Source organism: Heteronotia binoei, chromosome 19 (assembly GCF_032191835.1).
Source record: "Heteronotia binoei isolate CCM8104 ecotype False Entrance Well chromosome 19, APGP_CSIRO_Hbin_v1, whole genome shotgun sequence".
Taxonomy (NCBI): Eukaryota; Metazoa; Chordata; class Lepidosauria; order Squamata; family Gekkonidae; genus Heteronotia; species Heteronotia binoei.
This window is the reverse complement of record NC_083241.1, coordinates 15,982,338-15,999,667: the sequence shown is the minus strand read 5'-3', so window position 1 is coordinate 15,999,667 and position 17,330 is coordinate 15,982,338. Positions and strand designations below refer to the sequence as shown.

At 41.8% G+C, this 17,330-nt stretch overlaps 1 protein-coding gene across 2 annotated transcripts in view; it reads left to right on the top strand.

Annotated features, from left to right (window-relative positions):
- The window catches only part of NTRK3 (neurotrophic receptor tyrosine kinase 3), a 589,304-nt gene that overhangs the window by 539,964 nt on the left and 32,010 nt on the right, over positions 1-17,330 (top strand). Inside the window, exon 16 of one of the 2 annotated variants that reach the window (XM_060260076.1) lies at positions 4,381-4,455. The exons of the other annotated variant lie outside the window; for it this stretch is intronic. Within the exon in view, the coding sequence (XP_060116059.1) occupies positions 4,381-4,455 (75 nt within the window). The remainder of the gene's footprint in view (positions 1-4,380; positions 4,456-17,330) is intronic. 2 annotated transcript variants of the gene reach the window in all.

Below are 17,330 nucleotides of genomic sequence, written 5' to 3'. Positions count from 1 at the left end.
ATTTCTGAGACCTGAGCCACCTCGATCTGTATTTCCCCAGACTCATTTCTAGGCGCAGCCATTCTACTTGGTGGTGAATATTGATGAATGGTGGTCTTCCCTTTTTGCCTTTCACATACAGCTCTCTGAGTGAAAAGGCCTCAGTGCCCATCCCATATTGTACAGGTTATAGAATCATAGAGTTGGAAGGGACCTCTAGGGTCATCTAGTCCAACCCCCTGCACAATACAGGAAACTCACAAACACCTCCCTCTAAATTCACAGGATCTTCAAGCACTTTTTCTCTACAAGCACTGGTGATTTGTTTAAATTCATCCGTGGTTATAAGGCCCTCCTTCCAATTCCTAAAGGAGTCTTTTTTATTTCTCAAGTCTTTAGAGAGCTGTTTATGGAGCCACTTCGGCTTCTTTAGGCTTTTTCCATTTTTTTCCTCTCACAGGAATCGTCTGCGATTGCGCTTTCAGAATTTCGCTTTTAAGAAACTCCCACCCCTCCTGAACACCCTTCCTCCTAAGTATTTCTGACCATGGGATTTTAGCCAGCATAGTTCTAAGTTTATCAAAGTTTGCCTTTCTGAAGTTCACCCTATAAGTCTTGCTACGTATAGCTTTTCCCTTCCCTGTAAATTCCAAAATCACATGGTCACTACTGCCCAGGGTGCCCACTATTTCCACTTCTTCAATCAATTCTTCCTTGTTGGTGAGAATCAAATCCAAGATAGGTTATTGCTTGAGTTCTCATTTATTACACTGGAGCATGTACAGAAAACATCCCCAATGGGATGCATGCTTATAATCCAATGACCATCAGCGTATTCATCATTACATAACTGTTTCTCAAACAGGGTGTGTTTGATGCACGGTCAAGAGCAGGGCAATAGGGCACAAAATTACATACATACAGAAACAAGATTTTTGGAAAGGTGAGTCTTTCAATGTTCTAGGAAGCCAAAAGGATAATTCATTTTTACCTTTCTTGGACATTTAAATAAAACTCCTTCTCTCCACTCGAATATAGCCATTTTGGGCAAAGAAATATATCATTTCTTATAGAGGCTCCACTTTGGTGTAGTGGTTAAATGCATAAACTCTTATTTGGGAGAACCGGGTTTGATTCCCCACTCCTCCACTTGCACCTGCTAGCATGGCCTTGGGTCAGCCATAGCCTGGCAGAGGTTGTCATTGAAAGGGCAGCTGCTGTGAGAGCCCTCTCAGCCCCACCCACCTCACAGGGTGTCTGTTGTGGGGGAGGTAAAAGAGGTTGTGACCGCTCTGAGAAGGCTTTCATGGTGGGTCTAGGCAGCATCCTCAGAACCTGTTAATTCAGGAGCAGAAGGGAACAGGAATTGTACAACGTTGGGTCCTGGGATGGACAGGCAGTATAGTAATTCCTCTGGATTGTAAGGACTAATGACCAGGTTGCCCTGATCTGGATGGGTCAGAACAGCCCAATCTTTTCAGATCTCAGAAGCTAAGCAAGGTTGGTCCTGGTTAGTACTTGGACGAGAGACTACTAAGGAAGACCAGGGCTGCTGTGCAGAGACAGGCAATAGCAAACCACCCACCTGTGTCCATCTCTTGCCTTGAAAACCCAGAGTACCTCCATAAGTCAGCTGCAACTCTCCACCACAAATGACTGTGTCTGGCTGCATCCCTGACATTAGCGTGTGACAGAATCTGTGTGAGTCCACTGTGGAACAGAGGTCTGAACACTGGACTAGGATGAGTTCAAACCCCACTCATCAAGAAACTTATGGGGCAGCCTTAATTATTTATTTAAAATATTTCTGTCTCACCTGGTCTCCTTGGACACAAGGTAGACCAGTCATCCTGTGTCAGCTTGACCTACCTCACAAGAGGCAAAATGTAAGAGAGGAGAACCATGAACACACATGAACACCTGAAGATACCTCGTATTGAATCAGACTGCTGTTTCATCACAGTTTACTCAGACCAACAGTAGCTCTCCAGGGTCTTAGGCAGAGGTCTTTCACATCACCTACTGCCAGGTCTTTTTTTAACTGGAGATGCTGGGGACTGAACCTGGGACCCTCTGCATGCAAAGCAGATGTTCTACTACTGAACCACAGCCCAGCGGATACCCTGACCTCCTGGTGGAAGGGCACAATAATTGCAGGACTTTTTTTGTAGCAGGAACTCCTTTGCATATTAGACCACACATCCCTGATGTAAGCTCCCTATAAGCTCTTGGAGGATTGGCTACCTCAGGGGGTGTGGCCTAATATGCAAAGGAGTCCCTGCTACAAAAAAAGCCCTGGATAATTGTGTGTGCCTCTGTGTGTGTGTGTGTGTGTGTAGGAAAGAATTCCCATCTTCATGCTACCTGAGGCTGCCAAACTCACTGTGTGTCTGTGTGCCCCTGTTCCCTTGCTGGGCTGGCTGGAACATGTAGCTTTAGAAATTCACAGACGATCCCTCAACTCTTGGAAGTCTCCTGTGGTTTCTTCTTCCAAAGGCTGTTGACCTCTTTGTGGTGACCCAGAATTCTTCACAGTTCTGAGAAGGGAACATTTGCAAAAATAGGTTGGTGACAGAGACAGACAAACCTTGGAGGCTTTGTGGGCTGACACCAGGTTTCAGCAAAGGCAGCCTCTCATTCAATCCTTAATGCTGAGAGCAAATGATCAATTATTAACCCAAAACATATTGCTTCGAATCCCCTTTTAATTCTTCACAGTCATTAGCAACGACATGCAATACCTTAAGCGTTGGGATGTTCTGCCAGAACATTACAGCAGCTGGGGAAATGCATTTCTCTTCCCCACCCTCCGCCCTTTCCTTGTCTATGCAAAAAATGTATGATATCATTGCATTTAGATAGTCAGGTCAGTATCTTCATGTTTACTCAAAGTGGATTGTGAATCAACACTGGATCTTCCTCTCTGGAAGTTATTTGTATGGGGACAGGCGGGGCGGGGGGGGGGGGGGGAGATCAGTCTTTCATCCCCACACATTAGATGAGATTAGCATTATTCTTTATTATATTTGCTCCCACCCATTCTGGTTTTTGATTGCTTTTCTTGCTAGGGGATTGTGTGTTTATGCATAATGTGCAGTCACTGGTTGTGAAATTTTCATTTTGAGATACTGTGTAACACAGGAGAAGGTTTAAAAGAGCAATAAGATGATTTTTTTCCCTAAGCGTGATCATCTAGTCACTTTCATATGCCCTAGTATTCTTTCCCAAAGTGACTAGCTCAAAACAGGGACAGCTAAAATGTTAACTTTGCCTTGGAGTGCTCCTGAAATTCTCATCCAAATTTCCCTCTGGGCTTGAATTCCCAAAAAAGTCATTCTTGTTTCTGAGTTGGAATGGAATGTATTAAAAATTCTGTACTTTGTTTTTAATTTCTGTATTTTGCACCAATCACTGTGTAGATTCTTCAGTTCCTTTATGTCTTTCTGCCCCACCCTCTGAACTATTGATGCACATAGAAGTATTGATAAAACCCTGCAGGAAAAGAAGCAATCTGATGGGCTTACATGAAGTTATATTGAGATTCTTTTATGTGGTATTTTCCAGCTCTCAGGAGCACATGTGCATGCTATTTTTTTTTTATGAAGGCTCTTGATCAGCTTACATATGATCAATCAAGACTGCTTATTTTGAGTGTTTTATCAATGCCCCAGTTAAAATTGCTTATTTGGAGTGTTTTGTCTGCATCCGTATCATAGAAGGTGGGGAGAAAAGGTAAACTGAAGGAACTGAAAGCTGTAGCAAAATCCCTGCACTCCAGTTCTGGATTTAAATTTAGAAAGTCTCATTTTAAATTGGAAATTGAGGTAGAATAGGGCATAGTGCAGAAAGGAATTTTGGCTCAATAAATAAAAGAAAGGGGAAAACCTTCCTTATCCCTTGTAAATCATTCATAACAAGTATAGAACTTAGCTGTTTTGTATATTGGGCTTTTATTCTACCAAATTTGAGACGCAATATAAAAATAAGTTCTAGTTATTCCAATTTACACATGTCCCATTTTGATTGGAGGAAAAAAATCACTAGGCCGCTACTCATGTGTATCTAAGTCATTTGGTGACGCCAGTGTCTTAGAAAGACCAAAAAGCTTGGGGGGGGGGGGAGTGGATATGGGCCTTCCAGTTTGTAAAATCATCTGAAAGTGCTTGTAACCCATCATAGGCAAGCTGGCCAGGGGTGACTAACATGCCTGAAATATGCATTATAGCTGTTGGAATGTTGCAGCCCATGATCAACCATATGATGCCGTTAAAGACACACCCTTTCCCTTCTTGTCCTCTGCTTCATTCCTTCACATATCCCCGGTCCTCCCTTCCTGCTTTCTTTCTCTGTTCTTTTCCTCCCCCTCCTCCCTCCCTTGTCTTCACCCACATTCACTGTCAGGAAGTGCCGCATCCGAAGGGCTATTTCAGCGCAGCGTGGCAACATCAGAGACTAGCAGCAATGGCAGCTACAACAGTGAGTGGATTTTGACTCCCGTGGGGGCAGCTGTAAATACCGGGGGTGTTGTTGAATGGCTGAGAAAACGGAGAGTAGGAGGGCTGGATTAACGATCACGCGAAGCACGCTGAAGATTTAGCTCCAGGGCAAACTGGATGTCACCCAGTGCCACAGTTAACCTAAAGGGAACTCTGATCTGCTGGTTTGTCTGTGTTACCTGCACTTCCCCCAATTCCAATCACCTTCCATGTGTCTTTTTGCTCAGTCTCGACCGAGCAGGGGTCTTTGACACGATGCCCATGTGTTTTGTGACACCCAATTTAAAAAAAAAAAACCACCACCACCCCAAGTTTATTTTAATAAACAGATTAACATTCTGGATCATAGTTAAAATAATAATCAAAAGTATGATCCAACGAAGTCAGCTAGTCACCAATAAACATCCAAATGAACTGCAAGTACAAACAGTGCAAAATCAAATTAAAAACAAATTAATGCCAGACCATTATATTATGTGCAGTTGAACCAAAATTCCCACAAGAAAAAATAATCCTAAAAAGGGGGACCATTGAGCTAAAATAGTTGACCTTCGATGTGAAGTATTCCCCCCTTCTAAATTCTGTGTAATTCCGTCCAAAACAAAATACTCTCAGCATTTGCCTTAACCAGGTCACCAATGAAGGATTTGAATTCTGTCTCCAGTGTAATGCAATAGCATACTTAGCCCCGTTGAGCAGCAAAGAAATCAACTCCTTCTTTAATTCAGAAAGTCTAAAGTCATCCCAAAGTGACACCCACTTCCTTTTTCTCGAAAACAAAAGAGCCAATCCTGACTTTCCGCCACTTCATAGGAGTAGAAGGGGCTTCAGAAGAGCTAAGGAGGCATCGTCTTTGTGACTGCATTGAGCACTTTTGAAAACAGCTGCCTCCATCAAAGGAGAACTAGGCTCGGGACTTAGTACTAACATTGTGTGGAGATGTCCAACATTTTGCGATTAAGTATAATCCTCAACGACAATAATTCTATGATTTGTTCCCTCCCCATGTAGCTGTTGGTGTTGTGCTGCCCAGAGCTAATGCTCAAAATTCTAAAACTGCCCACAGTCAGGCTCAACAAGGTTAAAAAAGGTAAAGGTAGTCCCCTGTGCAAGCACCAGTTGTTTCCGATTCTAGGGTGACGTCGCATTACGACATTTTCATGGCAGACTTTTTACGGGGTGGTTTGCCATTGCCTTCCCCAGTCATCGACACTTCCCCCCCAGCCAGCTGAGTACTCATTTTACCAACCTCGGAAGGATGGAAGGCTGAGTCAACCTCGAGCTGGCTACCTGAACCCAGCTTCTGCTGGGATCAAACTCAGGTCACGAGCAGAGAGTTTGACTGCAGTACTGCAGCTTTACCACGCTGCGCCACGAAGCTCTCTTCAACAAAGTTATAGTCCCCTGAACTAGAGGCCTGTAGCCAAAGGGTTCCTTACCTCTATGGCTCTCCTGTCTCTGGTCATTCCTACTCTCCCTGTCATTGGGTTTCCCTTCTCTATCTCCACTACTTTAAACCCTTCCTTTTCTAAGCTCCTGTTTCCTGCCTGTCTGACTGCCTTCTCAATCCTCTGCCTCCTGTTTCCTAAGTCCCAGTTTACCCTAACCCTCACCTTTCATTGGCCCATTGTCTGCTTTTTCTAAGCACAGGCCAGCTCAGCAAATGGCAGACCCAACCTTTCTATACACCCTGAAGACCTCTCTGACATTAGAGCAGACTAGCCAGTCAGTGCCTTGGGCTTCAGAGTCAGTTTGGGGTAAAGAGCAGCAGACTCCACTCTGGGAGAAACGGATTTGACTCCTCACTCCTTCTCCACATGCAGCTGCTAGGGTGACCTTGGGTCAGTCACAAGTTCTCTCAGAGCTGTTGTCTCAAGTTCTCAAAACAGCTCTCCCAGCCCCACCTACCTCACAGGGTATCCGTTGTGGGGAGGGGAAGGGATTGTAAACTGCTCTGAAACTCTAGGTGAAGGGCAGGATATAAATTTAATTTCTTCTTCTAGGCTTGCCAATCCCCAGGTCCCAGCAGGGGTTGTCCCACTTTACCAGGCTCCTTCCCACCCCCAGTCATCTGGCCAGTGGGGGAAGCTCTGCCCCCACAGCTACCATGTGCCTTTCCCTTTCAGAATGCTAGGAGAAAGCCTTCAAAGGCTTCCTTTTTGGATGGTGTGTCTGTGTCTTTAAGGCTAAATGGAGGCGGGGCAAGCAGGCAGAACAATGTGGCTGCTCCCAATAGCTGTGAAAGCAGCCCAGATCCTTCCTTTGATGTACAAGCTTTTCCGAGGTTGTTTGCATAGTTAACTTGAACCTTTGCTTTCCCTCTATTATTGGAAGTTCAGCAACTCATTTATTTATTTATTTTATGATTTATATCCCGCCCTTCCCACCAAGTGGCTCAGGGCGGCTTACAACATAAAATCCAACATAAATTAAGTTTAGGTATTTAAACAGTTAAAATATTTAAAACATTTAAAACATTAAGAGCAGCAGAAGTCTAATAGTACCACACTTTTCTTGTGCCGGTTAGTTATAGGCCAGCCGGAAGAGGATTGTCTCATGAGTAAATTGTCCCAGTGAGACCACACGAATGCGGGATTGCAAATTGTTTTATTTTTGCTTCTGTGTGTGTGTGGTAGAGAGAGAGAGAGATTATTTGCAGCTGTTTGGGTGAGGAAATGAAGACTGTATTTAGGGGAACTGCACTGCTGTGTTTTTATTTATTTATTTTAGGGAAATTCTCCCGGCTCCACCCCCAAAGTCCCCAGATATTATCTGAGTTAAACTTGGCAACCCTATCTTCTTCACCAGGACCCACTGACATGACCCTTTCTGCAATACAAAGTAGCTGGTTTTGTTTTTTGTGGTTTTTTTGGGCTACTTGGTTCAGTATATTTGCAGGTTTGACCCTAAGCATGGTTCCCTACTGCCTTCTTGTTCAGGGGTCTGCTAATTCATTACACCCTTCATTCTTCCTTATTGCTATGATATTCCAGCAGTCTTGTTTTGCAAATAGCTGCCTTCTAAACGGCAAAGGTTCTTTTCTTTCTTTATTTTTACAGATTTTATTTTTCCCCAGTCTATAAAATATGCTGATTAAAAAATTCCCCTAGTACATCTTGTAGCATTTAATATTATAGCAATTAAATAATGTTAACATACTGGGATGATAGCAATTAAAGAAGTGAAACTGCTATGGGGGAGGAAGCAAGAGAATTTAGCATGGTGTGGCTTAATCTGTCAGGCGGATCCTTGTTACACTACGCAGGCATGATTCAAGCACATTCATTCCCCGCTTGAAACCAGTGAACTTGAAACCAAAAACTCCTATGTTTATATTTGCTTTCCATGCATATATGAAGAATACGATAGAGATTAATAGCTGGCAGCCCAAAAGTCTAATCTGACTCACCGTGGCCTTCCCATCTGACCTTCCTCAACAGCCACCAACTCCAGGGACACCGTTCCATCTGGGATTGACCTCTAGCTGCTTTCTCCTATATGGTATCGGTTGTGTATTTATTAGATTTTTATCCCACCTGTCTTTGAAATTCAGGGCACTGTACATTTCTGTACTCCTTCTAAGCTGTGGAGTCTGGTGAGCAAAAATTCTACTTGGTGAGCTACTGGTATTAAAGTTGTGAGTTACTGCATCAATTAGTTTGCCCGGAGGCGATTTTTCCTGAACTACAACAGTTTAGTAACCTTTATTGGCAGTAAGAACTAAGACAAAAATGTGTGAACTGGAGGCTAAAAAACTGTGAGCTAGCTCACACTAACTCAGCTTTGAGGGAACACTTGCATTTTATCCACACAACAGCCCTGCAGTTCAGGTTAGGCTGATATGGAGTGACTTCCCAAGGGTACTTTGTGAGCTCTGTCGCCCAGTGTGGATTTGAACCCAGGTCTTGCCTATCATAACCAGGGACTCTAACAGCTGCACTGTGCTGGTTCTTGCCAACCTCCATGCAGTAGCTGAAAATCTCTAGATAGTTCAACAGATCTCTAGGTTGGGGAGGGACGGTGGCTCAGTGGTAGAGCATCTGCTTGGGAAGCAGAAGGTCCCAGGTTCAATCCCTGGCATCTCCAAAAAAGGGTCCAGGCAAATAGGTGTGAAAAACCTCAGCTTGAGACCCTGGAGAGCCGCTGCCAGTCTGAGAAGACAATACTGACTTTGACGGACCAAAGGTCTGATTCAGTATAAGGCAGCTTCATATGTTCATAGGTGACAGAGACCAGTTCCCCTGGAGAAAATGGCTGCATTGGAAGGTGGACTCTATAGCATTATGCTGCATTGAAGCCCGTCCCCTCCCCAAACCCCGCCCTCCTCAGACTGCACCCTCAAAATCTCCAGGAATTTCCCAACCTGGAACTGGGAACAGTATTCTCAGAGAGGGTTTAGATAAATGGCTTTAATTCGCTTCTACCATCTGACCTGAAATACTTAAAACACTTCCTCAGAGTGAATGGACATTCTCCCTTTAGGTACTCCATCCGTTCACTCCAGGCCAAGGAACCTTCCTAGAATGAGCAGCCATGTTCCCTGTAGGGACTTTATATGTTCACTTTTGGGCAAAGGGCTCTTCCCCAGAGTGAACAAACGCTCACCCCTTAAGTACTTGGTCTGTTCATACTCAATCCAAGGGCTCTATCTATCCCAGAGCAAAAGACATTCTCCCTTTAGGTCCTTCACTCCAAAGCCAAGGGCTCTTTCCCGAATGAACGGTGGTACTGCACGTGTTTACTCCAAGGCCAGGGGCTCTTTCCCAAATTGAACAGGTGTTCTCCCCATAAGTACTTCATCCATTCACTCAAGCTCTTTCCCTAAGTTAAACAGATGTTCACCCATTAGGTGCTTCTTCCCAGAGTGAACAGTTCTTTACATGTTCACACCTTAAGAAGGCAGAAGCATAATAGTCAATGATAAGGTGGAGGCAGAGCTTGGACGCTTAAGAACCAGAGTTAGGCCTGTGATTTGAGAGCCAGTTTGGTGTAGTGGTTAAGTACGTGGACTCTTATCTGGGAGAACTTGATTTGATTCCCCATTCCTCCACTTGCAGCTGCTGGAATGGCCTTGGGTCAGCCATAGCTCTCGCAGAGCTGTCCTTGAAAGGGCAGCTGCTGTAAGAAGACTGCAGATTTATACCCCGCCCTTCTCTCTGAATCAGAGTCTCAGAGTGGCTTACAATCTCCCATATCTTCTCCCCCCACAACAGACATCCTGTGGGTGGGCTAAGAGGGCTCTCACAACAGCTGCCCTTTCAAGGACAACCTCTGCCAGAGCTGTGGCTCACCCAAGGCCATTACAGCAGCTGCAAGTGGAGGAGTGGGGAATCAAACCCAGTTCTCCCAGATAAGAGACCGCACACTTAACCACTACACCAAACTGGCTCTCTCAGAGTTCTCTCAGCTCCACCTACCTCACAGGGTGTCTGTTGTGGGGGGATGGGAAGGTAAAGGAGATTGTGACTGCTCTGAGACTCTGAGATTCAGAGTATAGGGCGGGATATAAATTCAATATCTCCTCCTCCTCCTCCTTCTTCTTCTGCAATCTGAGTGTTCCTGTCATTAGTGACAGTATGCCCTTTACTTTCGTGTAAATAATGGGAAAATCATTCTAGTTTGTTCATGATGTGTTATTATTAATGCTGACCTCTTCCCCCCTCCCCACCACAGCCAGGAAATATGGATGTGTTTTAGGATGGGTAGAGAAAATGGGGGGGGGAGGGGATCATACTGAGGTCAGTTACATAAGATAGATAGATAGATAAATTTATTGTCATTGTTCTCCACAAAAAGAGAGCAACAAAATGAGGTGCTCTTCCACAAACATACCAACACATCACACACATATTCATATTCATACATCTAAAACCATTTAAACCATTTAAATACATCTAAAACAGATAAACATTTATAAAACCATTAAAACCATTTAAATACATCTAAAACAGATAATCCTTCATAACCCTGCATTTAACCTAACCACAGCACTTGGATAGAAACTGTCCTTAAATCTGTTTGTCCTAGCCTAAGGGACATGTAACCAGCATTTCCTGTCATTCTTGCAGGCTAGGTAAGTTTGCATTCTGGACTGGCGGTGAGCAAGGCTGCCCTATGACAGCATCTAGGCTTGAGAAATGGACTGTGAATCGTTATTTCTGAAATGTCATAAGAGCAGTATAATACCCGCCTGAATGCTTTGTAACAAATTATGGGGTTTTATTGGACTATAATCTGAAAATCATTGCGGCGATTGCTTTATAAGCTATAAGTACTCCAGAGGGAGCGACATGAGTGGACTTAATGTGCATGAAAATATAGTCATCATCTAAATAGAAGGGGGCTGGAAGGGCCTCACCCATAACAGAGGAAACTGCTGGGCCCATGTGGTGTAATGGACAGTGCGTAGGACAGCAGCAATCTGGGTTCATATCCTTACTGTGCCAGGAAACCCACTCAGAGATCATGGACATATTTGAGCCCTATGCTTCAAGCATGATCATTGTGATGATGAAATAGGAGAAACCCACACTCATCATAGTGTGTGTCTTAGAGAAGGAAAGGGAGTGTGTGAGATTAGAATTATCACATCACAAAATGGAACTTTGTGGAGTCCAGTCGCACCTTTAAGACCCACAAAGTTTTATTCGGTATGTCAACTGTCATGTGCAGGCACAGGCATCAGACAATGAAATTGTGGTACAGTGAGCAGAGTTATATATAGCTGGTGGGCAGTTGTTAAGCATGCAAAATAGAACCCATTGCTCATCAGCTATTCGTAGCTTTGCTCACTGTACCCCATTTCATCATCTGTTGAAGTGTACATGCACACGAAAGCTTACATTCTTAATAAAACTTTGTTGGTCTTAAAGGTGCTACTGGACTCCAACTTTGTTCTGTTTCTTCAGACCAACATAGCTGCCCATCCGGAACTTTGTGGTCTGACTGGGACCTGATCTTAACCCGATGCCCTAGACACTATGCCGTGCTGTCAGCTTGGTGTAGTGGTTAAGTGTGCAGACTCTTATCTGGGAAAACCAGATAAGAGTCCGCAGATAATTTCCCCACTCCTCCACTTGCACCTGCTGGAATGGCCTTGGGTCCGCCATAGCTCTCATAGGAGTTGTCCTTGAAAGGGCAGCTGCTGTGAGAGCCCTCGCGGCCCCACCCACCTCATAGGGTGTCTGTTGTGGGGTGGCGGGGAGGTAAAGGAGATCATGAGTGCTCTGAGACTCTGAGATTCAGAGTACAGGGTGGAATATAAATCCAATATCTTCTTCTTCTTTGCTATCAAAAGCCAATGTGGCATAGAAGTTAGGAGGAGGAGACCCAGAATCAAATCCTAGTCAAACCAAATTCACGTCAAGGGGGGGCACCATCTCTAGGAATCTTCAAGAGGCTTTTTGCTGGGGCTTTTAAATGTAGCATAAATGCTTTCAAGGGGAGAATGGGGTTATTTGAGGTTTCATTTTCTTCTGTATATTTTCAGTGATTTGCAAGCCTCCTTGTGCCACAAGGAAAAGACAGGATATAAATATTTAAGTGAAATAAATATTTATTCTAAGCAGGTCAAAGCTGCTCATCTTAAAAAGAAAATGCATTCATTTCTGATGCTAAGAACAGATCAATTCTGAAGTTATCTGTATCTTTGGGGCTGGGAAGAAGATTACAGAAGAAAAGGCATGACAGATTCTATTTTAAAGGAGAACTTTAGACAAATTCCTGATTAGGAAACAAGATCAGTGCTGGGTGCTCCCCTTTAGGGGGGAAAATAACAGTGGTCCATGTATCACCTGTCATCCCGCTCATATCTGCCCACCCAAGATTCTTGCTTGAGCATTTTGCAAGGCAATGATCTTTGCATTAGTTAAGTGAAAATCTCCCTCTTCAGCTGTGGGACTCTGAACACGGTAATGTGTCTAAGGAAGGCAGGAGATGCCTTAAGAACCTAAGTATTGATTTGAAGGTGATCATGGTAAGTTGGTAAATGCTTCTGAACTTCAAAATAACTTCTCTGGTTCCACTTGCATATTTTGGAGGCTAAGATCTATGGAGAACTGCATGGAGATCTTGGGATGGGCAAGAGGTTTCTCGATACTCATGGACTGGAAGGAAGTTGCCGCTTCTTATGCTCCATAATGGAGCAACCCCACATAGCCCCACTTAGCAGTGGCCTTGCTTTACAGGTCAGCTTCAGCCAGTGGAAATGCTGGTTCTGTGGGGATAAGATTTTTATTTTTTTTTAGAATTTTTGTACAAATAATAAAAAAGTAAAGGGAAACAAAACAAAATCTACACACAAAAAAGAAACAACTTCAGTTGTAAAAGAAGGGATTAATATCTGACTTTCTCCACTACTGGAATCCATACATTTACTCATCACCGCCTTAGTCCAGAATCAGACCAAGGGAAATTTATCACCTTTCACTATAAACACGTTATCTTTGCCTTTTAATCTTCAAACCCATAAATGATCGATTCATTTTTTTTCTTTTTCACACAAGAAGTCCGTAAAGGGTTCCCACGTATGCAGAAACTTAAGGAAAGTCATACCTTTTATCAGAGACATGAATTTGGCCATCTCTGCAAATTCCATCATGTTGACCACCTGTTTCTCGATTGTAGGTATACACACCAGTTTCCATTTCCTTTTTGTGTTAACGAAATTTATTAAATTTTTTGCAATATAAAGAAATATATTTCAAATAATAAAAAAAGAAAAAAAGCAATATTTCAATCCTTATCAATACATCACACATTTTCTTTTTTTTTCCTCACTTCCCCCACATCTTTTCTTTGACCTCCATCGGTGCTTCAAGCTATTGAGAAAAAACAATTAAGGTACCATCCGTTTTAGAATCTTGCACTATAAAACTTACATAAAATCTAATAACATCTCTATATCTCTATTTATAATTCAGTCTTCTAGCTTTCCTTCAGGACATTGTTAGCACATCCTGAACTTATTTATCTCAATATACTAAATCATATCACCTTACCCTTTTAGTTCACCCATAGTATTACACTTATCTTTCATCTATTATTACACCAGTTATAGCTATTTAATTCTTTTTAAGTATTACACTTATCTTTCATCAATCTATTATCACATCAATTATAACTGTTTGTTGTAATTATCACTATATTTTCTAACTGCTAATAAAAGGAGCTATCGTATATTGGTTCAAAAAGTTCTTTCTAATCACCTGTCTCCCCCATTTTCCCCAATTTCAGGTTATACTTTCAAAAACCACCAAATGTCTCTTAACTCTCCATTGCTTTTCAATATAGTCCTGAAACTTCTTCCATTCATCTTTAAATTTTTCTGCATCACCGTCTTTCAAGATTCTAGTAAGTCTTCACTCCAATGTAAAGTTTTTGAAATCCAGTCCCATTTATCTGGTATTTCAGCTTGCTTCCACCTCTGTGCAAACAATGTTCTTGCAGCTGACAACATATACCACACCAAAGTCCTGTCTTGCTTCGGAAAACTTTCTGTTTGTAATCCTACCAGAAAGGTATCTGGTGCCCTTTTAACTGCATATCCCAAAATCTTCGACATCTCTTGTTGAATCATTTGCCAAAATTGTCTTGCTTTTTCATATGTCCACCACATATGGTAAAAAGAGCCTTTGTGCTTTTTACATTTCCAACACCGATCAGATGCCTGCTTGTTCATTTTTGCTAACTTCTTAGGTGTCATATACCACCTGTGTTGCATTTTCAAACAGTTTTCTTTTATATTATTACGTCGATATTTTCCTAGAGTTCTTCCATAGGTGTTCCTATGTCTCCACTGAAATTTCTTTATTCATATTTATTGCCCATTTAATCATTTGAGATTTTACAGTTTTCCATTTCTGAGCATATAACAATCTTGCTGCTGTTGTCATATGCATAAACAAAGTTCCATTCATCCTCTCGAGTTGTTTATTTATTATTCCCAACAAAAAAGCTTCTGGTTTCATTTGTATGTACCTTCAATCTTCTGTGTGATGGAATGTATTTGTATCCAGCATTTCTTAGCATTCTTACAAGATCATCATATATGATAAAACGTCCCTTCATGATATTGACATTTCTAGCATTTATTCTTAATATCTTTATACATTTTTGCTAGTTTATCTGGAGTCTTGGTACATCATTTTATAAAAGTTTTCTTTTAAATTGGAACTTAAAGCTAAATTTTAAGCCTTTCCATTGTTTTAAGCCTTCCCATTTTTCCTTTTGAATAAAATAACAACAACAACAAATCGATCACTTTATCATAAATTCCTTTACCTGTTTTTCCTGTTTCAAATTTCAACAAAAGTTTATACATTTTGGCAATAACATGTTAGTCATTTATGTACATAAATCTGTTTCAAATATGGTGCCAAACCACCCATCCCTTTATCAAGTTTAAATATTTCTGATAATTGTAAATTTAAAAAAAAAATTAACAACTATAACCTTGTGTTAACTAAGACTCTCTCGTTTTCATTTTACAATCACCTTGGGGAAAAATCTAAAATATCCCACTATGTTAAATGCTTATGTATAGAAGCCATTTCCCATCTTAAAAACGCCAGTTGAGAGCAAAGTTTTCAGTCATAACCTGGGCTTATATATTTATCCCATATTCTCAGAATGATGTGTCTAATATAATATTTTTTTTTAAAAAAATGTTAACTTTAACTTTATCATATCATAAATAGACATGCCAGTCAAATCTCAAACCATGACCTTTTAACTCCAAGAGCAACCATTTCTCAAGAGCAACCGTTCTTTCAGCCATACCAAACAGCAAGCTGCAAAGTATACTCTCAAATTGGGTAAACCCAATCCACCTTTTTCCTTTGAGTCTTCTAATATTGTGTACTCAACACATAGGGTTTTTTTCCCTTGCTACATAAATCTTTATATATCCTTCTGCCATTGTTTGAATGAAACATCAGATGTCAGAACAAGTATTGTCTGGAATAAGAATAACATTCTAGGCATAACATTCACCTTAATAGCAGATATTCTCCCCAACAAGGACAATTGTAACCTTTCCTATTGTAGTAAATATTTTTAAATTTATTTCCAAGTTTTAAGATAGTTATTATGAAATAACATAGAATTCATATCGGACAGTATAATTCCCACATATTTATCCCTTTTTTCCACACTAAAACCTGTTTTGTTCGTCAGCGCCACTTTGTCTTGTGAATTCATGTTTTTAGTTAACATCTTTGTCTTCTGTTTATAGATCTTAAAACCTGCAAGTGAACCAAATTCTTTTAATTTGTACATCAAAGAGTCAGCTCCTTTTAAAGTATCTTCCAACACCAACACTAAATCATCTGCAAAAGCTCCCAGTTTGTAATTTTCTTTCTTTGTCTTGGCACCTCTGTGTTTTTTTTTTATCTTGTCTTATGCCTCTGATTGATATTTTCAAAACTAGAATAAGCAAAAGAGGAGACAGTGGACATCCTTGTCTTGTTCTTTTTTGTATCTCACATGATTTGGTCATTCTACATTGACAATTGTCTTTGCTGATTGAGTAGTATATATCGATTTGACCCATTTTATAAAGTTCACCACAAACAGGGCTGGCACCAGGTTTTCTGGCACCCTGGGTGAGGCCCCTCTGCTCCTGACTTCTTGCCCTGCCACCTGCACCCTTCCTCCACCCACCATCTGAAGGCACAGCCAGGCAGGGCAGGGCAGAAGCTGCAGCATTATGCTCTCAGATGAAAGGGGCAGGGGAGGAAACAGGTAGAGGTGCCAGCAACAGGCAGCCAGTGGGCAGAGCTAAGTTTTGGACCAATCAGCTACCTCCCTTTCTGCTCATCTCCACATTAGCCATGCAGCTGGATCCCAACCACAACCCAAAGCCCCCTTCCCTGCCTTACTTGTTGAATAGAAGTTGGAGGTCCCCTCTCTCTGGAAGGGGGGAAAATAACATAGAAGAACCAGATCCTGTGGGAGGGGAGAAACTGAGTGAAACATCTGGACCCTCCTTCTAGCAGTCTTTGGGGAAAGACAGCTAGAAGAAGATTGTAGGGTCAGCTATAGAAGTATGGGAATAAAGTGGGGGGGGGGGGTTAAAGGCTAGGGGGCTGCAGGAGTTAGCAAGGATGAGACAACCCCTTCAGAATGAAACAGTACCCAGGTATTTTATCCCTTCTCCCCTCCCCAACATGTCTGCCCCAGGCAGTGTCTTCCTTTCAGTGTTTTTTGGGGGAGAAGGGATTTTGAAAGATCCTGCTTACACATTATCGTTTTTACATTGTTTAGCATGTCATGATGAATACTTTATGCTTCCCACCCCCAATTTCTATAATCCTGGTCTGCTAACATTGATTATTAGTAATTGTGTCTTATTGATTAACATAAGAGCATAAGGGAAGCCACGTTGGATTGGCCCAATGGTCACACAGTAGCCACAGTGAGTGCATTGACTGATGTATAATTTCAGAGGCCAAATAGATAGTATTTATTTACTGCTTACTTTCAAGTCCAACTTTCTCAGAGAGTGAATGTAGATTACAATTTTTCTTTAAAAAATCAATAAAGTATAAAAAACGCAAAATGAAAAAATAAAACTGGTTTGCAGTGATTAAAATGCAAGAGAATAATAATGGAAAGGAAGGTATCCTGGTGTAGCCCAATTTCATTAGAACTCAGAAGCTAAGCAGGGAAACTACGATGGATCAATCTGCAGAGGAAAGGGTGAAATCTTCAGAAGGCTTTGCTCAAATGTGCAAAGCTGTTGCTAACAGGGCACAGAAATCAAGGGTTGGGTTTTACAAACTCAAGTCAATTCACTGAAATCAGTAAATGGAAGCTGATGAGGCTCCAGGAGGGGTTGTGACCTAGAGTAAATCT